Source organism: Otolemur garnettii, unplaced genomic scaffold (genome assembly GCF_000181295.1).
Source record: "Otolemur garnettii isolate 467f Iridium unplaced genomic scaffold, OtoGar3 scaffold00073, whole genome shotgun sequence".
Lineage (NCBI taxonomy): Eukaryota > Metazoa > Chordata > Mammalia > Primates > Galagidae > Otolemur > Otolemur garnettii.
The window spans coordinates 5,638,604-5,662,020 of NW_003852468.1; the positions used below are offsets into that span (position 1 = coordinate 5,638,604).

A 23,417-nucleotide genomic window follows, 5' to 3' on the forward strand; every position below is an offset into this window, starting at 1 on the left:
ACATTGTTTCACTCCGAAATCTATTTTTCCCCTATATTTTCTAAGGAAAGCAGAGACCTTGCATGCTTGCCAGTGACCTGGAAAGCTAACTACTCCTTAGAATTGTTGTTCTTGGCTCCATCTTTAAAAAACCCAGAAAGCATACCCTGAGAAGGAACGGGACGCTGGCGAGGGTTTCAGGACGGTTCTCTGAGGCCCTGGCTTCCTGGACATGAAGCTCGGTGGCAAGACCCTCCGCCTGCAGCAGGAGGCCTCCCCGCGCTCGGAGAGGCCCCTGAGCTGCGCTTTTCCTTCTAGCCCCTGGGAAAGGGGAGAGTGACAGAGTTTCTTTCCAAAGCTGATTTTATAACTGAAGGAAGATGCGAACTTGGCCAGAATCATCAGGGCCAGAGAGCCCCCTAAAAGAGTGGAAAGACGTAACTGGACCATAGTTTGACCAGAGGAAATGGTTGAGGAACGACTTAAGAAAAGGGGTGTCTGAAGGGGGATTGCCGGGAGTCAGAGTCAAAGACGGCAAGGCTGAATTCTCGCCCCATGGTGAGTAAGTCTGCCCCTCAGCTGAGGGGCAGATCTCGGAGCCTCAGCTCGGCTGTGAAGTGAGCCCTTCTGCTCACACTGCCTGCTGGATTCACGAGTGTACAAACCATTAGTATTAGATACCTACAAATCACATTATAATACCCAGGGCCCCACCCCCTCCAGTGAGAAGGAAGGACCATCGCTACTGTTTTTGAGCTCCGACTTTGTGCCATGCTTTTCCATCAGTGCTCTAAATATCTTAGTTATATAGAGTTGTGCCCAATTTACATAGAGGGAAAGCGAAGATCAGAGAGGGCGAGGGACCCTCCAAAGTTCATCAGCTTTTAAACAGCAGAGGAGGGATTTGAACTCTGATCTGTCTGCCTCGGGCCCTCCACATCAGCCTGTCTAAATGCAGATGAAAGGGTCAATGATACACCAGGGTTAATGTAAAAACAAGAAATATGACAGGGGTGAGTGCAGGGAACCCAAGAGGGTTTCTGAGGAAGGCTAATGAACCGTGCTTTATTTAATTTTAAAATGAGGACAGAGTCTCCTGGCAGCGGGAGGCTTCAGCCGTGGGCAGGGATAGTAGGAAAGGAACTGGGGCGGGGGAGGGGGGTCTTTCTATTCCTTTGCGCTGGGGCGGTGGGAAAGGGTGTCCCTGCATTCCTCACCCAGTGCCTGACAGAGAGTTCTGAGAGGAGAGGACGGGAGGCAGGGAAGGACAGGGGCAGAAGGTGACATCCAGTGTCTTGGGGGCGCTGTTGTGTTCCATGTCATGCTGGTAGCAGGGCAGGAGCAGCTTGCCAGCAGGGGACAGGCCAGTTTGCCTCCCTGGAGTCATTTAACAGCTCCACCCTGTGTGAGTGGCGTTCAGTGTGTTCTGACCTCTCCGTTTGCTTGTAGGTGCCATAGTCCTGTACCTCCCCCTCCTCTCATTTTCCTTCCTCTCTCTCGAGATTCTTTGAGTCCCTGGACATCTCCAGCCTCCTGATCTCACGAGTGCCCATCCTCCTCTATTTCCTCCTGCCTCCTCCCTCTCCTCCACTCTGACAGCGAATCCCTCAACAGAGTCATATCTAACTTTTTTATTCATTGCATGACTTATTTTTAGCCTGAAACAACTGCATCCTAAAAATGGAGCTCCTAATGAGACAGGGGCTGGGCAGAGCTATGTAAGGTATCTGGGGCTGGGCCTCCCAGCTCCCTAGCCTGGCTTCTGTTCTACGCACGCATGTGTGTGTGAGCTGCCACTCTTTGTCCCCAGCCCATGATTTCAGAGCTGGCTGGATCCAAAGAGGTGAAGTGTCACTTCTCAGCCCCAGGCAGGGCAAATAAAACAGACAAAATCAGCCTTTCTGTTCCTACTCAGCTCAGCAAGATCTCGAGGATCTTCCATCCCGCCGCTTACACGTAGTGTTTTCGGGAACAAGAATCGAAACTTTTCCCAAATGAAGAGAACTCATCTGTTTGTTGTGGGGGTCTGTTTGCTGTCCTCTTGCAGGGCAGAAGAGGGGCTGAACTTCCCCACGTATGATGGGAAGGACCGAGTGGTGAGTCTTTCTGAGAAGAACTTCAAGCAGGTTTTGAAGAAATACGACCTGCTCTGCCTGTACTACCACGAGCCAGTGTCTTCAGATAAAGTTGCGCAAAAGCAGTTTCAACTGAAAGAAATTGTCCTCGAGGTGAGTGGGCCAAGGGACGAGCCGGCCATGCATGGGGGAGTGTGCGTGCCGGGATGTGTCTTTGGCCGGGGTTCGAGTGTGGGAACGAGGGCACACATGAGATGCAGTGGAGTCTGCGGCATCTTGGTCTCCTGTGAATCAGAGGTTGTTCTTGTTGCAAAGCTGAGATGCCTGAACAAGGCTTGGGGCCAAACTTTAAGGGGAGAGGATGGATGTGTCGTGCAGTGAGGGGTCTAAGTCTTCACATCATGCTCAGATGGATTTTTCAAGAGCCCTTATCCCAGCCACTGTTTTCAGGGGAGAAAGATAAAACTATTTTTTTTTTTTTTGGTATTAAATCGTAGCTGTGGTTCATCTTGTAAGGGTACAAGTGAATCTTTCTAAAGGTAGAATATAAATGTCTTAACCCAATAACTAAGAAAGTTAGGACTATTGTTAAAGCTCACGGCTGGAAGGAATGCGGGGATCACATGTGGGTTTCACTCAGTGTGCCGAGTCCCGCTCCTGCTCCCTCAAGCCTCCTCGTAATCCTGGAGAAACCAGAGTGGTCTGACCTTGCCTCTGCATGGGTCCCGGAGGGGACGTCACCACATGATTTTCTTCTCTTGTGACTGCGTTCAGTCAGGACTACAGAACATAGATGTGTGATCTGAGCTGCGTGTTCATTAATGGGAAATTTTTTTTTTTTTCTCAGAAAGCTCTTGGTGTGAGCGTAGGCCAGATGCTGAAGTCAGTTCTTATTTTAACCGCATTACACGGCCTGTTCGTAACCTGGCGCCAAGGCCCGTTTTCTAATCCTCTACAAGTGCCCCAGAAACCTTTCCTACAGCTCCTCCTGGACAGCTCAAGATCACTTACACTCTCAGAGGACCTGGGTGTGCCAAGAATCCTAGGGGGCACTAGGATTCCTCCTCCATCCCCATGCCCAGCCCAGGTGCAAATCTGTGAAAAGGGCTATTTGAGAATTACAGTCTGTTCCCCAGTGCAATCAGAGAACTCAGGCTAACCCAACAGTGTGGTTTAACAGAATTGCTCATAAAAATCCATGTGGATTTATATTTTTTAAAACAAATTGCCTAGAATAAAATTCACCAAACCATCCCCAATACATCAAAAACATCTTTGATGATTTAAAAAGAGCTCCAGAATCCTAAAGTATCTTTTGATCAGCATACAAACACACACCTACTCTCATAGGATTTTTATATGGTGTTGTAGTCGTTATGGAGAGATCGGTTGACAAAATGCTAAACATTTGAAGAAACATTACCTCTATCATTATATTTTTCCTCAGGCTCCACCCTGGGGGCTAAATGTGGAAATTGAGTTCCCTCTGCGGGTTGCAAGAGAAAGCAGGCCACTTGGTAGGTCTTTGCACCACAGACATGAGAAACTCCCAGGCGGGAAAAGAACCTGCCGGAGAGCAGAGCTGGTGCTTTGCCCGTGAAATCAGCACTCACAGCGTCGTCTTCCCTCCCACTCCACGGTTGAGAGACATTTTTATGAACATGTTAACTGAAGCCATAAGAATTCTCCCCTATATGTCCAACCCTGTTCAGTTACCCTAGGACCCAGAATGCCCTTGGGTGGCCACTGTAGGCAATGACATCCATTTCTGATTTCCTATGTATGTTTTAAAAAGCAAATACACATGGGGCGGCACCTGTGGCTCAAGGAGTAGGGTGCTGGCCCCATGTACCAGAGGTGGTGGGTTCAAACCCGGCCCAGCCAAAAAAAAAAAAAAAAAAATTGCAAAAAACAAATACACATGTGTATCTCCTCCAACTATACCTCCCCAGAGACTAAGTTCTGGGCATAAGCAAAATCCCAAGAAAGGACTTCCCTGGGCTCACCACCCCTCCAGTCACCTTTGATCCAAGTGTCCCTTTCCTGAGTGGGTGCTGGCCCAGCAGAGGCCCATGACAGGAAGCTCTGAATAGTAGCAGGTCCCATGCCCCGCAGGCCCCTACAGCTGGAGTGGAGCATCATTAGGGGAAAAGAACACAGAATTGGGGATCAGAAGAGCTCGATTTAAGTTCTGGCATTGCTTCTACTAGACACATGACACAGGGCAGGTTACTTAATTTCTTATCTATAAATATGGAAAAATAACAGCTATCACACAGGCTTAAAGATTGATCAAATGAAGGTAATTAATATGGATTTAATGCTTGCTTGTGAGAGGACTGTTCTAGCACTTCATATATTTTAGCTTGTTTAATCCCTACAGTAACTTATTGAAGTAGGTACAGTAACTATACCCATTATATATATGGGGAAACTAAGGCAGAGGGGCTAAGTCTGAGTCCCTCCCTGCACTGGCCCTGGAATGAGCCAGACAGTGCACAGGGAGCTGCTGCAGGCCCTGTTTGATATTCTTTCAAGAGCCTTCCTTAGAGTTGCTCACCCAGCCTGGGCCAGTGATACATCAGCTGTATCAGCAAGAGGCTGAGCAGCACATGGCCCTGGAGGCACCGCTCGTGCAAAAGCCCAAGCCAGGCAGGAGTTCCAGGCTCCATCAGGAAGGTGGGAGAGGGCAGTCATGTTGACATAACTGCCAGTGGCAGGCTTTGTTTCTCAGTCAGTAGGGAAAAATGGCTCTGGAATTGCATGAGTAGAAAGAGAGAATAGATACAAGCCCTTAAGTTTTCTTCAGGGGTAAAACAATTATTTTGACCTCTTAATCTCCTGGACTTCAAACTTGCAGAGGGAAAAATATTCTGCCGGGTCCTGGGCTACAGCTGTCAGGTGGGTGCAGGCCTCAGTGCGCACCACAGGCAGGGAGGCCTGCCCATGGCCATGCAGCTGCAGGCGAGCTGGGCTCCCTCCCCCTAGCTGGCTTCCAACGTATTTCATTGTAGCTCACCATGACCTAGCATGCAGATACCACATGCACGACAGAAACAAAAGCTTCACAGGACAATACTTACTGTTACTATTTGGGAGATGCCACAGACTTTCTATCCTGTTTATATTCCGTTCTGTTCTATTTCACTTTGAAAATTGATCCCAACCTATTAAGTTGATTTCACTCTCCAATGATTTGTCATGCCCAGGTTGAAAAATCTGGGGAATTTTTTAAGCATTAGAGGCTATCACAGGGCTACCCATACTGAGAAAACTCCAAGGGCACTTGTTTATCATGATATTTTGCCTGTATTTCTAAGGGATGTCAATAAAAAGACCCAGAAACAGCCTGGCCATGGGGTGGGATTCACTATCCGAAGATCCTTGAAACGCTGTGCAATTCAGGGGCTGCAGATACAGGGAAAGTGAGAAGCTCAAGTGGCTTCCAGCCTAATAAGGAAGAAGACATGCAAACAGAAAGTTACAGTGCAGGGGGGTCCGTGCCACAGCAGAGCGATTTACGGTTCCTCTGGGAATGCGCAGGAAAGAGGAAGAGCCAGAACCGGTTTGTGAAACAGGTCAGGACTGCCAGGCCAAATAGCAAGGGCAGGGAGGGAATCGTAAAAGCAAAGATTCGGAGAGTTTGCAAACGTTTTTCCACCTGTTAGCTTTTTCCTAAGAAAATGGGAAAGAGGGCTTCATTCCAAGAGGGCTTCATTCCATTCATTTGGCCAAGAGGGCTTCATTCCTTTAGGGTAAGATTTTTATTCCTACCTAGTGAAGTCCCTGCGGGAGACATAGTCCTTTAAGATGTTACCAATCATGTCCATCCCACACCCCAGAGTCTAAATCTGTCATAAAAACAGGGCTTAACAAGGGGAAGAGGCGAAGAGAGAGATTATAAAGTCACTAAAAGTTTAGCAGGAAAAGGGTAAGTAGAATGACACCAAGAAGCCCCAACCTCACAGACTTTGCTTTGTAATCTGGCTGGTCTAGCTATAGAGGCCCCAGGGTTCTGGTCCATAGTTCTGTACAGATGTTCTGTACGTGCTTGTTAAGTCAGCAAAGAAATGAATGAAATGTTAGAGCTCAAAAGGACCTTGGGACTCACCTAGATTGCTCTGGATCCCTCATTTCATAGATATAACCTTGACTTAGGCAGCTGGTAACCCTGATTCCCTCTTGGGCACTCTTCATCAAGAAAATTGCATATGCTCATTTAGAAATTTCAGAATATGTGAACAAGGATGAAAAAGACAATTAAAAATCATCACACCCTGCAATAAACATAGTTGATGTTCTGATGGTTTTCTTTCCAGTATTTTTTCCTATACACAGACAAACATTTCTCAATTGGGGTGATACCATTTATACAATTTTGTTTCCTTTATTTTCATTTCCATATATTGTATTTCCATGTCATTAAATAATTTTAAACTCTTTATAAACATAATATTAATGCTAGCATAGCATTCCATTATGTCACTGTACATATTTTTAAAATAATTTCCATATTTTGGGGTGCTGACACAATTTTTAGAGATTAAAAAACTTTGTCTATTTAGACTTATTTTTTTTCTTTTTTGTTTGTAAGGCAGGGTCTTGCTGTGTTGCTTCAGCTGGAATAGAGTGTAATGATCATAGCTCACTGTAGCCTCAAGCTCTTAGATTTAAGTGATCCTCCTACCTCAGCCTCCCAAGTGACTGTGACTGCACGTGTGTACCACTACACCTGGCTAAGCTAATTTTTCTTAGTTTTGTATACGATTGAGTCTTACTATGTTCCCCAGGCTGGTCTCAAACCCGTGGCTTCAGGGATCCTCCTGTCTCACTATTCCAAGGTGCTGGGATTACAAGTGTGAACTGCCACACACCACACCTGGCCTCTACTTAAATATTCGCTGTTGTTTTATGAATATTGCTTTGATTTCTGGCTAGGTTAAATTTTTTTCTAAAATCACTTGCTTCTTGTATATCTTTTCCTTTCATGAATTATTTTTCTACGCCTTTTCTCTTTTTCCCATCAGGGTGTCAACACAAATTATAAAGAGAGCTGCAATTCTGTATCCTGTCTCTCGCAGCTTCAGCCGAGGTAGTCAATTTAGTCACACCACAGTGGCCCACTCCTACTGGCAGTAGAGCGCTCAGAGACAGAGAGGAGGATATAGTGGAGTATTCAATTTCTCCCTGATCTTTTGTTTGCTGTTTCCTCTTTTGCCTTGAAATTGCTGTGCAAGCCGTTGCTGCTATCTTGTTCTATAAATATTGCCAGACAGAATCTGTCAACATCACCATCTTCCCCTAGGTTAAAGTGCTGGAGCAATGGCGTGCTCTAACACGAGCTTCCAAATCAGGTAGACCTGGTTCCTTATTTGTAGATGGGAGATGACTATGTGGTTGCAAGGACTTGATTGAGCCAGCACCACAAGGGCGCAGCCTCTGGTGTGTAGAGGGCACTGACACGCTGGCCCCTTTCAGCCCATATTCCCCTTTCAGGCAGGATTTCAGACACGACACCACCTAACCCCTTAGTTCACAGACTAGGAAACCCGGCCTCCAGGGCTCAGGCCTGGGACCACAGGGCTCACTCATGGCCAGCTGGCCCTGCAGAGGAGGGACTTGCCTGGGTCTCTCTCTCCACGTCCCCTTTGTTCAGCGTCCCTCTGTTCTCCAGGGCCTTGCTGAGCCTGTGCTTTGTGCATTTATGAAGCCAGGCCGCTCCCTGTTCTCCCGCACAGCCGTCTCGCTCCCCTTGAGAGGCGCTCCCAGCTCCCTTCTAACTTACTCATTCTCCCCATGGACAAATCCATGGTGGATTTCTTCTGCTAGATTCGAAGTCTCCTGAAACCTGGCTTCAAAGTGAACGTGGTAATAGGGGAAGTGAAAAACAGTAAAAGGAAAGGAAAGGAAAGGAAGGAAGGAAGGAAGGAAGGAAGGAAGGAAGGAAGGAAGGAAGGAGAAAAGTTCACATTGGGCAAAAATGGAGGAATTGCTTGTGAATCAGAAACACGACAGAATGAATGCACTGCTGGGGTGACAATGTGGTGGGAGCCCCAGTGGTGGGGAGCGAGCAGGATGGTGGCCTGAATGCTAGTTCCCGAGCTCCTGGACACGTCCCCATTCTGCCCCACACCTAAGCTGGGATGGGGGATCCTAGACTCTTCCTGTCCCCTCTTGCTTCCACGTAGATCTTCTTCCTGACCCCAAAGCCCTCCTCATCCTGTCCTCTTCACCTTTCTGCTGGGGGAGAACCAGCCTCCCAAAGTGAAAAAGAAGCCAGGAAAGGGACTGGTGAGCTTCACACTCACAGAGAAACAATCTTTCGGCCCGTGACCTTCTCTAGAAGGAAGGAGAAAGCAAACGCACAGAGCTCAGAGCAGTTTTAGGCTCTCTGGACACTTTCCCTTCATAATCGCATATTTCACATTGTGTTTTGGAAGGCAGGGAGGGTGGAGGAGATGAGGGGTGCAACCAGATAGCCCAGACTGCAACTAATAAGCATTTATTGAGTTAAGGGAAAACCATGGGAGGGGGGTGTTTCTCAGGCAAATTAGTGAATGTTTCAGGACAGGAAAATAAGTGCTATGAATCCTGGAATAGAAATATTCATTCATTCATCAAATAGTCATTGCTTTTAACAGATAATCAATAATCTTTGATGAATCAATGAAGGAATGGATGATGAGGAATGTGCTTACAGCACTGTGAACGGTGGAAATCGGCTCATTGGTTTGGAGTGAACTATGTCCCATGGCCGGGGAGGCAATCTGGTATCTCGGTACAAAATCAGCCACATCATCCAGGTATCTGAACACCAGCTTGACCTGCCGTTCCTGTTGTTTTTCAACATGTTAGAAATGAAGACTCTCAGCTCTACCCCAGAATCACAACCTCCCCTGAAATGGGATCTCTGGGAGTTCTGTGGGAACAGTAAAGTCTGCAAAGCAATGGCCCCGTCTAAGGAGTCAGAGAAATCTCCCAAATGTTACCGTCTGATCTTTGGTCCATCCGCTCTGTCAGTATCCCTCTGACTTAGACAGCTGGTGGAATATCAATTTGGTTCTGAGGGTGCAGAGATTTATCTCTGCTGTGAGACTCGGCCTGGATTCTCTCACTGCCCTGTCACTCACTCTGTCTGTGAGTAATACTGTGGACCGTCTTAGAAGGAAATCATCTGGCACTAGAGAAGTCTGACCCTATTTGAGAGCTTCCCATTCGAATTGCCTGGTTTCCTAAAACCAAATCAGAAGGGGCCTTTCTAAGTTTCCTATGTTAGGGTCCAGGATCGACCTTTAGAAACAGAAGACATGCATTTATTTGATTGCTCTGGGCTATTGTCCCTTTACCCCCAAACAGATGACAGTCTAAGAACCTTGGAGCGTGTGGATGTGAGATACTAAGATGTCATGGTGTTAAATGGGACAGTGCAGGCCAGCTTCTCAGTGCACCTGGAGGGTGCTCTATAATGTGAAAACAAGTCTCATAAACACCTGAATAGAAATATTCATTCTTTCATTAATTCAGGAAATATTTGTCTTATTTTCTGTCTTAGTCCGTTTAGTGTGATTATAACAGAATCCACATGAGGTTGGGCAACTTAGACGGAGAAGAGGTTTATTTGGCTTATGATTCTGAGGGCTGGATAGTTTAAGACTGGCAGCTGCATCTGGTGAGGGCCTCGTGGTGCCTCAACTCACAATGGAAAGCAGAAAGCAGAAAGCAGAAGGGGAGCAGGTGTGTGCGAAGATAACCCCTGGTGAGAGAGGAAGCAAGAGACCCCCCCCCCACCATGAAGCCAGATGGTTTTTAACAACCAGCTTTCTTAGGAGGGAATAAATCCATTCCCATGAGAACTCACCCTGCCCCCAGGAAGGCATTAATTTATTCACAGGGCATCTGTCTCCATGACCAAACACCTCCCACTAGACCCCCCTCCCGACATGGGACACATTGGAAATAAAATTTCAACGTGAGTTTTCAGCAGGGGCAAATTGCACCCAAACAGCAGCATAGGTGGCATGGCCCCTGATGGCTACAGGGATGGTCGTCTTTTGTTGACCTCACTTCCTTTAGGTCTATGCCTCACGGTCACCTTCGCAGACAAGTCAGCACCTGAACACCTGTACAGATCCCTCTTTCCCAGCGCTCCCTGTACCTCCTCTACCCGGCTTTGTTTCTCTCTGGAGTACTGGGCTGACATATTTCGTGTTTTCTGACACCCTCTGTAGAAACCTTGTTCTACCCCTTTCTGTACCTTGACCAGTGCCCGACTCAGTGGGTATTCAGCAGAATCTGTTGAACAAATACTGAAGGAACAGAAAGGGAAGGAGAAGGGAAACAGCGTGGATTACAGACTCCCATAAACCAGGCCAGTCTGGGGGCTCTGCATGTGTTATTTTATCTAATTCTTTTTTAAAACTTTATCCAAATTAACACGAGGGTACAATATTTAGGTTACATTGTTCTCACTTCCAGGGTAAAGTTGCCTTTGTAGAAGAGCCCCTCACCCGGCGGGCGTGTTAGACACCCTCACACTGTGCACATTAGGTGAGATCCGCCTCATGCCGCCCTCCTTCCGCCAGACGTCCTCCCCCCTCCCGCTTCCTCTACCCCCAAACTGGACTATAATAGTGTCTATTGTTCTTAGGAACATGTAATTGCTTATATATTGATTTCATATGAGTATGGAGCATGTTGAATATTTATTTTTTTCATTCTGGAAATACTTTACTAATTCTTAACAATATACTCTCACTTCATAGGCAGAGAAATGGCCCAGACAGTTAAGTAAAAATGTTCCTAAGTCACTAAGCTATAAAATAGCAGAGCACACAGCAGGATTTGAACCCACACCTGGTTGGTTGCAAATGGCATGTTTCTTCCACCATGCCGGGGGGCAGCTGCGGGGATTGCTTCCTGTTGGTAAACAGCGCCCACCTGGGAAGGGCCAGGTGCCTTTAGTTTGTTCTCTGGATTTTCACCCACACTCAGGCAACATTAAATTATACAACTCCACTGCGTGTTGAACCGAAATGACTAGTGTGAGCAAATGGACTAACGCTTAACACCTGCATGGAATTTAATGAATGTGTGCTGGATGGTTGGATGGGTGGATGGAGAGAGAAAGAAAGAAAAGGCAAGGGATTATAAATGCATTGCTGTAGGGAGAATATACTTATCCTTGATCTCTGTTTTTAAATTCAGCTAAATGACATTTTAAAAAGTATTGATTCCCATAGTAAAGAGAGTGAATCTGTCAGAGTCAGGGGCCTGTGACCCTTGCTTACTCCCTCCCACCAAAATGTGGGTGAAACGGATTGTTTTTTTAACTATGGGGCTCTCAGCCCAAAATATGTACACATGTGGGCTGAAATCTCTGGGCTTTATAAAGATGACCATGCCTTCTAAACCTACTTAGCCCTGGAAAGTCTCCCAGGGACTACGTTTCCAAGTCCCAAGAGAGGAAGGCAAGATGAAGTTGCTGGAGTCAAGTGATTCTACAGATGGAGCGATGTGGGAATACTAGGCAGAGAATAGCAACACACACAGGATTCAAGTATTTTTTTCCAACTGTTCACTGCCCAAAGATGGTACTCTCCAAACGCGCACCTGCTCCGCTCTAAAAAATCAGATGAGGTCAGGCTTATTTTGGTTTGGCGTTGAGGACGAATCCTCACATGGAAATGCTCTCTCAGGAGGTGCTCCCTTGTGAATTGCAGTTCTCTGTAGCCCCCCAAGTGCCATTGACCTCTTGGATGAGTGCTTGCTGAGCACTTTTCAGTCATACAACCAAGGCTTGGGGTGCAGTGGTAGAACAGGAAGTGCCATTTGCAAGAGCATGGACTGAGCAGATTATACTTAAATTCTTCCTTCTCCTATAGAATTAATAAGGAAATCGAAGTTTTGTGACATGGAGAATATTGATTCAGAAATGAAACCTTCTCTCACTACTGCTACCCCCCAAAGCCCTCAGTGCTACTCAAGCCCACACTGGACACTTGATCACTTATTCCCCAGGCAGACGACCTCCCAAAGTTACAGATCGTTAACCAGGAATGTGAGCTACTGTGCAGGTCACCATGATGGAAACATTTAAGGGCTGATATAATACAAGTATAAAGCAGCCAGAAAAAAAAGGAAGAAATAAAACCTGTTTCAGAATCGTAAGATCTTTCTTTAAAATCAGCAGCCCCCACTCTCTTACAGTTTGAGCTTCACAGGTTGATGAGGAGGAGTTTTGTATAAATATCAGCTTAGCTTTAGCAAATATCTAAAATGACTTATTCGCCCTAGAAAGCCAGCCCTCCAAAGTGCTGAGCCTGTTCAAAAAAGCTTCTAAGGCTTCATATTTGATATACCAGACGTGATAGGCCAGAATTATCCTGATAAGCTGCTTCTATTTGGATGGCCACTCAGGACAATAGCCAGTGAGGCATCTTGCAGTGTGAGGGACTGGGCAGGCCAGAGCTGCTTCCGAGTGCCCAGAGTGCCTGGTTCCAGGAGGGCCCACCCACTGCCCAGGTGCCCAGGCCAGGCAGGCCACTTCTCACCATCTGCCATGTGCTGGGCCAGCCCATGGAGTCACAGGTCCTCTGTCAGCTATTCACCTGCCTCTACCTATGACACACACGGCCACTGGAACTCATGACACTTGCCCATGGACCTGACCACATACACATTCAGTTTACAATGGAAATGAATGTATCCCCTGGAAACATGGGGAGAAGTGAACCCAGCACGTGAACAGCCCCTGGCAATAACGCTTAGCAGTGTAGCCACTGCAGTCCTCACGAGTGACTTGAGGACGCTTCCTTCCTAAAACACAAACCACAGCGCCTGTCTCATAGGGGTCTTCCGAAGACAAAAGAGGTGACAGGTTGGGTGCTCAGTAAAGGGCTGCTCTTGAAATCACCGTGTACGTGAAAGCGTTGGAAACTGCCACTCGCCACCCGGGTCAGTTATCTCTGGTATTTGCTATCAGTAGAAGACGCTAACAAAATAAATGCCAGGCGGATATTTCAAAAAGGTCGGCCAAGAAGTACTGGGTTCCTCTTCTGTTTTTAAAAGTACCCTATGGAAGAGACAGGTCAAAGCTCTCCTTGTTCAGCCATTATTTTATATTTAGGCGGTCTCCCCATGAGGGGAAGCAATCCCACCACCTTTCTAAAATGGAGACTATAAACCTCGAAGGCTGACTTAGAGGAGGAGGATCTCTCCCCAGCTCCAGAAAAGCACTGATGCTGTTTAGGGCTTTTTCCCAGGGACAGTTGGCAGGAGGGGCTCCCAGAGGAGAGTGTGTCTTCACAAGCTCTGGGGCACTGAATTCTGATGAGAAAAATTGGAAAGAGGCATGGCTGAGCCCCATGTTGGACAAATCTACTTTAAAAAAAGTCCCATTGCAACAATATTTTTAGTATAAAGCAAAACAAACAAAAAACCTGGCCGTCAGGGACAGCGTCCCTCCTTCTGTCACTTTGGGCATCACAGAATACTACACAATAAGACTGTGATTGTGTGTGTGATTAAGAGATTAGGGGATGGGGTGGTTCTCAGTGTGTAGGCCCAAGGCCAGTAGCAGCAGCAGCTCCTGGGACCTGGTCAGAAGTGCAGATTCTTGGGTTCCAGCCCTGACCCTGCTGAATCCGAAACAGATGATTTTTGGGCCCGGCATCTGCTTTCAGGGAATGCCGAGGTGTGCCCAGGTCCGAGAACCACTGACCCAGCGCCGCGGGCTCTGCTGTGTAGTGAATGAATGTACAGGGAACAGTCACTAAGCACTTGTTATTTTTGCAAGATTAGATCTCATTTTTTTCGATTAGAAATTGAAGATCAGATAAGCTATGACCTGCTCAGAGTCTCGTAGCTGAGAAGCAGCCCAGCCAGGAGGCCCCGGGGGGCAGGAGGAGAATGTAATGAATGGGAGTGGGGCTCTGGAGCCAGAATGTCAGGTGGGAATCCCCGCTGGGTCACCCGAGGTCTGTGTGGCCCCGGGCAAGTTGGTCAGCCACTCAATGCCTCCACTTTCTCATCTACAGGTCTCTACTTCATGAGGGTTTTGTAAAGTTTCAATAGGAGAAGGTAGTTGGAGCCATAGCTGGCATGGTGCAAACACCCAGTAAACGCTATTGTTATACACCTCTCAGACTGGAGGTGGGTGGGGGTGGGACTGTGGGACTGTCTGCTCCTGGGTCTCTTCCAAAGGAACTGACAGAGGTGACGGTCCCAAAGTGCCAATAAAACAATCAGTAGCCTCCCTCTGCTTCATGCCTCTTTTGGGAGTCACCATTCAAGCTCCAAGAGGCCCCAGTATTTGCTTAAAACCCATGAAATAGCTGTCCCATCCCTTAGCCAACTTCCACCATGGCGGTGTCATGTGCCAACCAACGCTCAGCTATACATAGCCCAGGCCTAATTCGAGGGCAGCAGAAAGTGACAGGAGATTACCGGAGATAAGGCCCGCTCTCCGGTTTCAGGGGAGGACACGCAGTTGTTGAATTGCTTGACGTGGCGCCAGATGGTATCAGGGACAGTGGGTAAAAACAGCCATCTGGCTCCTGAGTTACATGGAAAGAGCAGGGCACAGGCAGGGTACTCTTACTGACTGGCCTGGGGGACAGTCACTGAGAGCAGAGTCTGTGACACTCACCCAGACTCCTCGGTTCTGATTTATTTTATTTATTTATTTATTTTTTGCAGTTTTGCCCCTGGGCCAGGCTTGAACCCACCACCCCCCATAAATGGGGCCAGCACCCTACTCCTTGAGACACAGCCACCCCCCATCTTGATTTTTGTTTTCAGCTTCCTCACCCTGCAGAATGTAATTCTCACCCACCTCCCGTTAACAAGCAACCAGCCCCTTCTCCTCCCCCGCTGTGCCCCATACATTTCGCCTGCCCACAAAGATGGTTCTTGGGCGGCTTTCTTCTTGTCTTTCCCTCCTTAGAGGAGGGTTGATAGGTTGATACTCCCTACAGGGGGCCCAGAATGGAAGGGACATCCGTGGAGCAGGAGTTGTGCTGCCCCACAAGGCCCTGGCTGCTGTGCTCCCTTGCCCCTCCTGTCACAGGCAAACCTTGCACAAAGGCTCTGCACCCATTCTGACATGTCCTTGACGCCCACTCAACTGTTTAATGCCCAGTGCTTTGGCATCCCTCCTGGCCCTTCTCTAAAAGGTCACCCCTGACTTACTAGGCCTGAAATAAGAGCCCTCCCAGCTCTTCCTGCCTCCCTGTGCTATTGGCAATGACACCTGCTCCTCTGTGACTTTGGAGTCATGGCACTAGGATCCTTGCCCTCTGCCCACTTCTCTGACAGCTCCTCTTGGCCTCCAGGACAGGCTTTGCTTGCCCTTGCCTCTGAGACAGCCAGCCTTCACCCTGGAGCTCAGGCTCTCTGCCCTCAGTCTCTCAGCCTCACCGGGACCTCTCCCCAAGCCCTAGTGGGGACCTCACTCTCCTGGCTGGTCCTCTCTCACTCCCTCAGCTCTACCTAGGACCTCTCCCCCAGCCCTAGTGGGGACCTCACTCTCCTGGCTGGTCCTGCCATGCCCTCCTGATGTCACAGTGTGTCCTACACTCCATGCCCTGGCTGGAGACCCAGGGATCATCTTGCCTCCTCTCTCTTCTTTGGTCTCCCTCCTATCTCTCTCCAAAGCCAAGGAAGAGTTACCAGGCCTGACTGGTGTTCACCCTGTAGCCTCCCCTGCCTGAGTCCCTTCTCCCATTGCTACTGCCGTGGACTGAGACCAGCACCTCCGCTCAAACTGTGGCATCAGCCTCCCAACTGGCTGCCTTTCTTTTCCTCTCTCTTTCCGTCTGCCTCGTCTATGCCTCCAGATCCACCCTCCCTATCAAATTAGTCATATCAGGCTGGTACTCAACTCCCAAATCAGAAGTTTTATTCCTAATATTTAACATTCTTCACATTCTTTCTCTTTACTGCTCAAGCAGGCCAGCCTGTTCTCCTGTACGCCTCTGGGTACCCACGGCTTCAGACCTCTGCTCAGGCCCTTCTTCTTCCTGGGGTGCCCCTGCTGTCCCCTCTGCCCATCCACACACTCCTCTTGCAGGGTCTAGCTGGCCTCCCCTCTTCTAAGTAGCCTCACTCTTCACTCACTCATTTATGTTTTGAGATCTAGCCTGCTCAGGGCTTGTGTTGGGTGCTGCAGGTAACACAGAGAGAAAAACACACGTGGACAGGGAAGCTTGCAGGCTACGACGTGGTTGCTGATAGACAAATACTCATATAAGTCAGTGTGCGCTTACAAACTGAGCAAGGGCTGTGAAAGAAAAGCTCAGGGCACTACAGACAAGGGTTAGAAGGGAAGAAAACAGTGAAAAGTAAGATTGGGAGATAGGGAATGTCTTTTGAGGAGCTGACATTGAAGTGTAGACTCCAGGACAGGAGGTGTTGGCAGAGAATGAGGGAAGGCCTTCTGCAGGCAGGGAGGGCGCCTGCCGAGGCACAGCAGGCGTTGGTGCCTCTGTGTGAATTAGGGTGAGCCATCACCTGCCAGCAGCTGGAGATAAGCCCTGCCTGGGCTTGGGAACACAGCTGGATGGGGTGACCCTGTGCAAAGACCCAAGCGAGGAAGGAGCTTGCCGTTTGGAAGTGCTGAAGAAAATTGTATTAAGTAACATAGAGCGTGGCCCCAAATGAGGCCAGACAGGCAGGTGGTCTGAACCATGTTGTTGTCCACGTTAGGGATTTGAGATTCATCCTGAGTACATGGAAATTAAATCCACCATACTCAGCACAGCCCAGTAGGCTCTGCATGATTTGACCTCCCAGGCCAGGAGTTCACTCTCTCTAAGTCTCCAAAGCCCCTATTTTCTGTGCTACCCCTTTAGCACCGAGAACTAATTTTTTATTAGCTTCCACCTTCATTAAATCACAAGGTTCTGGAAGAGGACGCCTCTTACATGTTTTTGTTTTGCACAGTACCTCAGCATAGTAGATCCTCAGTTAATGGTGGTGGCTCTCTTTCCATTGCAATACTTTAGCCTGTGGTACACTTGAACCGGCACAGGATCCAGAGCCCTCTCCAGCTGTCACAATATTAAAAAGAAAATCTGGTTATTAAGCATGTACCGCAAGCCAGGAGCTGTGCCAGGCACTTCCCACGCATTATTTTAGTTAGTCGTCAAAACAGTCCCATGAAATAGATGTTGTTACTATCCACATTGGACAGTGGTGTCACAACACAGGCTTGTGAAGACATCAGGCATCCAGGTCTCTGATTCTAAGGCCTGAGCTTTTAATTATTGGGACATACTATCCTTGTGTCATTTATGCATTTGAAGATGAGATCTACTTGTACCCCGTCTTTACAGAGGTAACAGTGATGCAATAAGTGATACCCACAAAATACAATAATATAAAAGAGAACTCAAAATAAGGCTGTGGTACAAATACCCGCTTCTCTCCTACTGAATTATGCATATTATTTACATAGACCCTTTGGAAGTTTTCCTTGTGCCTAAAAGAATCAGCAATGGTTAAAGCAAATCCTAATGTTTCTAGAAAGAATAAACACTGACCAAGGTCAAGGGCCTGTACACGGGCCCGTAGCCTCCTCTGCCTGAGTCACTTTGGGCAAGAGACAACTCCATTTTCCAGGATGGAAGGATGATGGCAGGCAAGACACTCTGAGAAGAAACCAACCGAGCCCACAAACAAAACCAGAAACAGAAAACAGGAATGGTTATAAGTCAGTAAGAGAAAATTATAGTCACATCTGAAAAGAGAATGCCAATTTTCTGGGAGTTTATGAGACACGTGATGCCGCCTTTTCTTCTCATGTATAGAACTCTTAGTCACTATATTTGGTGGCAGTTGCCTCTTGCCCCCCCTCGCTTCGTGAGCCCCTTGAACTTGTCAGACACCCAGACCAATCCATCCCTTCATCCACAAGTATGCTGAGTATCCCAAGGAACTGTGCATGAAGCAAAAAGAGCATGAAACGGGTCCTCTTCCTCAGGAAGGAAAGAGTCACAATACTGAAGAGACTTACACCTGCTCTGACAATTGCAACAGAAGTGGGAGGGCACTGTGCTCTTGTGATAGGCTACTGGCGCCCCAGAGAGGAGAACAAGGTGAAAGACGAGCCTGGGCAGGGCTGCAGAGGAGGGTGGTCAGGGCTGGCAGGGGCCTGACAGTGCAGTGAGACTGGGCTGCCAGAGAGAAGAGAGGGGAGCATGTGACCTCGAGATCTGGGGACAGAGCAAAGGCGGCAGCAAAGCCCAGCCAAGCGTGAGAGGCAGTGTCCTGTCTGCCCCTTGGCTCAGCAGGGGCTCCTGGTCCTGAGGGAGGCAGGCCGTGCTAGAAGTGAACCCAGAATGCCTCCAGGCTTTCTCCCCCTTCTAGCCTCACTGCTTTCCTGGACTGCTGCCAGCCCTGGCCACCCAGAGCCTATGCAGGGCGCTTGCTGGGACTGACGGCCGTGATGACAGAGCTCAAGTGGGCAGGCTTTGGGCCTGATCTGGCGGGGAGGTGAGAATGACAGCAGAGCAGCTGGGACTTTAAGGGTGCTGAGGAGGAGAAGCACAGCCCCCAGCTAGGCTGGGATCCTGGCCCATCTGTTACTGCAGGCTCTGTCTGTCCATCTACGGCACAGGAGGCTGACTGGTTGTGCTGAGTTAACCAGGAAGTCAGGAAAGCAGAACTGAGTTTATTTGGGATGGCATATATATATATCACTGATATATCTTCAAAAGTCACATGTAAATATCAATAAGATAACTAGAAAGCTATGCTTTACATGCCTAGGAGAGGCCCACATTTGCCTCTATCTAAAAATAAACAAAATATGATAGTATATGCCCGAGGGAGGTCAGAGTTAAATTCTCTGTTTAATTCTCAGAGTCAGTTTCTTTCTCGTTTGTTATTTTACTGTTATTAATAATAGTACCTCTTTCCTATGCCAAAGGTAGAGGGGCCAAAAGAGCCAAGTGTGGGCCCCTGGGCCACAGAACTCTCTGCTGCATCACTTTGGGTGAATGACAACCATTTATAGCAGCATTTTCCAGGGTGTGGTATGAAGTCTGCTGTGTCAGAATCATGGGGTGTGGTCGTGTGGTTTATAAAAATATGAATTCCTGAGCTCCACCCAGCTCTATTCTTTACTCTTTTGTGCTAAGGCCCAGAAAGCCCCATTTCGACACATGGGTGATTTTTATGCACAGTAAAAACCACTGTCAGAGGCTCAAGTTCTAGGAAAAAGATAACTTAGTATATCACGAAGCCACTGTGGCTCATCAGTCCTCACTTTGAGTGATAGACAAGGGAACATTTAACTTAAGATCTTGACAGCACTAAATGGGAGAGTAGCTTATCCTGAAAGCCAGAAAACTCATTCAACAATGACCTTGTCTAATAAATTGAGTGCAATAGACTAAATATAAGTGACCTTGAAGAACAACTGGTCTATTTAGGCAAAGCAGGAAAGCTCAAGATGAGTCATACACAAACAATGACACTGCCTTTCATCCTGAGTCTTTCCTAGTCTCAGCCAGAATCCCAGAAGCAGAGAATACTGTGTGGGGGGGTGGGAGAGGGGTGCCATCTGCTACTTCTCCCCACCCCAGCCTCCTCCACCAAGACCACTTCTCAGGCAGCTCTCTGTGCTTCTGCCCAGTCTCCTGGGACTTAGATGGGAGTGATTAGGAACTAGAGAGGAAGAGCATGGGGAGCAGCTGAGAAAGTCAGGGAGGGAAGATAAACAGGCAAAGAGAGACCTCGGGAAGTTGTAACAGGAGAGGCAATCCAAAGGAGAGGCCATAGACGCTGGGAAACGAAGAATGAAGAGCACATGAAGGATGCAACTACACAACACAAAGTGGAAGAATTGGGACGCAGCGTGCGCTGTAGGGCCAGACAGACCCAGGGTCATGCCGCCTGGAAGACAAGCAGCCCCGCCCGTGTCTGAAGCAAACCACAGAGCTACCGAACGTGAAGAAAACTGGGAGGAATGGAAGGAAATATACACAAATCCTTGCAAGGGAGAAGCAAAGAAAAAACACACAGCACGCCTATTCAAAACAGTGTCAGAAGTTCTTGCCAGTATAGTAAGAAAACATACAGAAATAAAAAGGCAGGTGGAAGGCCGGGCGTGGTAGCTCTCTCCTGTAATCCTCGCACTCTGGGAGGCTAAGGCAGGTGGATCACTTGAGCTCAAGAGACCGGCCTGAGCAAGAGCAAGGCCCTGTCTCCACTAAAAATAAAATAAAAGCTAAGGCAAGGGGATGGGTTGAGCCCAAGAATGTGAGGTTGCTGTGAACTATAATGCTATGGCATTCTAGTCAGGGTGCCGGAGTAAGACTCTGTCTCAAAAAGAAAAAAAAAAAATAATAAAGGCATATAGATTGGAAAGGAAGAAATTATTCACAAATGACAAAATTGTCTACATACAAAATTCCAGGGAGTTCTACAAAACACAAACTTCTTGGAGCTAATAAATGAGTATAACAGGGCTGCCAGTACAAGATAAATATAAATCCATTGCATATTTATATAATAGCAATAAATATATGGACACTAAAATTAAAAATATAACACCACTTATGGTCACTGAAAGAACTTAAATGTTAAGGTATAAATCTAACAAAACTTGCACAGGACTTATTTGTGAAGACTTTGAAATGCTGGTGAAAGAAACCAAAGATCAAATAAATGGGGAGACTTAACATGTTCGTGAAGTAGAAGAGTCAACATTGTAAATACACGATTCTCTCCAAGCTAAAGCAAGTACTACCAAAATCCTAGGAAGATTTTTTTTTTGCTAACATTCGTATGGAAATGCTAAAGTATTTGGTATCGCTATAGCAATTTTGAAAAAGAAGAATGAGGTGGGACCAGGCAGCCTACCTGTTTTCAAGGCTTGCCATACATCTAATGTGATGAAGACCATGTGGTATCAGTAGAGGGACAGACACATAGACCAATTAGATAGAAATAGACCAGAAATAGACCCACATGAACACAGCAACTAATTTTTGATAAGGGCACAAAAGCAAGTCCATTGATGATCTTGTCAACAAATGGTTTTGGAACAGTTGGACATCTATTGGCAAAAAATGACAACCACAACAAAACCACCCTCAACCACTCTCACACTTTGTACAAAATTTAATTTAAAATGTAAAAATTATAAGACTATTTATTTACATGTTCATTTATTTATGTTTAGAGACAGGGTCTCACTTGGTCACCCAGGCTGAAATGCAATGACCATAGCTCACTGCAGCCTTGAACTCCTGGGCTGAAGCAAACCTCTTCCCTCAGCTTCCCAAATAGCTGGGACTATAGGCACATGCCACCATGCCCAGCTAATTACTTTTTTCTTTTTAGAGATAGGGTCTCACTAGATTGCCCAGGCTGGTCTCCATTTCCTGGCCTAAGTAAACTTCCTGCCTCTCTGCCTTACAGCCATGAGCCACTATGTCTGTCTGTGAAAATTTTACAAAAAAAAAAAGAAAGAAAGAAAAACATTTCAAGATCGAGGGCTAGGCCAAGAGTTCTTAGATTTAACACCAAAAGTACAATCCAGAAATATAAAAGGGAAAAACTGGATTTCATCAAAATTAAAAACTTTTGTTTTATAAAAGACCCCATTAAGAAGGTGAAAAGACAAGCCCTGGAGTGAGATAAAATATTTACAAACCACACATCAAAAAAAGGACTAGTAGTAAAGAAACTCTCAAAACTCAAAGATCAAAAAATAATGCAGCCAGGTGCAGTGGCTCATGCCGTAATCCTAGCACTCTGGGAGGCCGAGGCGGGTGGATTGCTGGAGCTCATGGGTTGGAGACCAGCCTGAGCCAGATTGAGACCTCGACTCTAAAAATAGCCAGGCATTGTGGCGGGTACCTGTAGTCCCAGCTATTTGGGAGGCTGAGGCAAGAGAATCACTTAAGCCCAAGAGTTTGAGGTTGCTGTGAGCTGTGACGCCATGTCACCAAGGGCAACAAAGTGAGAGACTCTGTCTCAAAATAATCATCATCATCATCATCCAAGTAGAAAATGGGAAAAGACATGAACAGGCATTATATGGGAGAAAACATACACGCGGCAAGTAAGCACATAAAAAATATTCAACATCATTAGCCATTAGGAAAACACGAATACAAATTACAATGAGATATGCTCCATATTTGTCACAATGACTAAAATAAAAAGTAGTTATGTCACCAAAAAGCTGACGAGGACATGGAGAAACTGGATAACCTACATCTCGTTTACTGTAAAAACTGTACAGCCTATCTGGAAAACAGTTTGGGAGTTTCTTTAAAAACTGAAGAAGCAGCCACCACACAACCCAGCAATTGTACTTGTAGGAGTTTATTTCACAGAAATTAAGACTAATATTTAACTCAAAAACCTATATGCAAATGTTTACAGTGGCTCCATTCATAATGGCCAATAACTAGAAACATCGCAAATTTCCTTCAATGGGCTAATAATTAAACAAGTTACAGCACATCCATACCATGAAATTCTATGCAATAAAAAGAAGTACCGTATTGATAAATACAATAAACTGAACAAATCTATAGATAATTACGCTAAGTGAAAAAAAAAAAATCAGTCAGGTGTGATCGCTCACACCTGTAATCCCAGCACTGCGGGAGGCCAGGGCAGCAGGGTTTCTGAGGCCAGGGTTTGAGATCAGCCTGGGTAACATAGTAAGCCCCCCAATATCTACAAAAAAATTCTTTTTAATTAGCTGTTCGAGGTGGAATGTACTGTAGTCCCTGCTACTCAGGAGGCTGAGGCAAGAGGATTGCTTAAGCTCAGGAGTTTGAGACCAACCTAAGCAAGAGCAAGACCCTATCTCTACTAAAAATAGAAAAATTAGCTGAACATGGTGGTGGGCACCTGTAGTCCCAGCTACTTAGGAGCCTGAGGTAGGAAGGTTGCTTGAGCCCAGGAGTTTGGGGTTTCAGTAGACTATGGTCATGCTGCTGCGCTCTAGCCTAGGCTACAGAAAGAGAGGTCCTGTCTCTTAAAAAAAAAGAAAGAAAGAGAAGAAAGAAGAAAAGGAAGAAAAGGAGCAACGGAGGGCAGAAGGGAGGAAGGAGTCTCAACACATCACATACTATATGATTCTATTTATATAACGTTCTTGAAATGACAAAATCATAGAAATGGAGATGATACCTTAAAAAGAAACATTAGTGGCTCAGGATCTTTCTGGTAGCGTGTTCACTTCATTTCTGTTTCATGCCCCTGTTCAGCCAGATGACAAGAATTAGATCTGGGTCAGTCGACCATCTCCCTACTAGCTCATATCTAAGTTTCAGGAAACTTAACATGATGCCAGTCTCCTGTGTGGTGTCATCATCTCTGCTGGTGTTTGCCCTGGGC

General features: G+C 46.8%; 1 protein-coding gene across 1 annotated transcript in view; it reads left to right on the forward strand.

Annotated features, from left to right (window-relative positions):
• The first annotated feature begins 1,762 nt into the window (after positions 1-1,762).
• Positions 1,763-23,417, forward strand: part of CASQ2 (calsequestrin 2) — a 59,594-nt gene continuing 37,939 nt past the window's right edge. Inside the window, exon 1 of the mRNA XM_003793827.1 lies at positions 1,763-2,207. Coding sequence (XP_003793875.1) covers positions 1,974-2,207 — 234 coding nt within the window. The 5' untranslated portion in view covers positions 1,763-1,973. The remainder of the gene's footprint in view (positions 2,208-23,417) is intronic.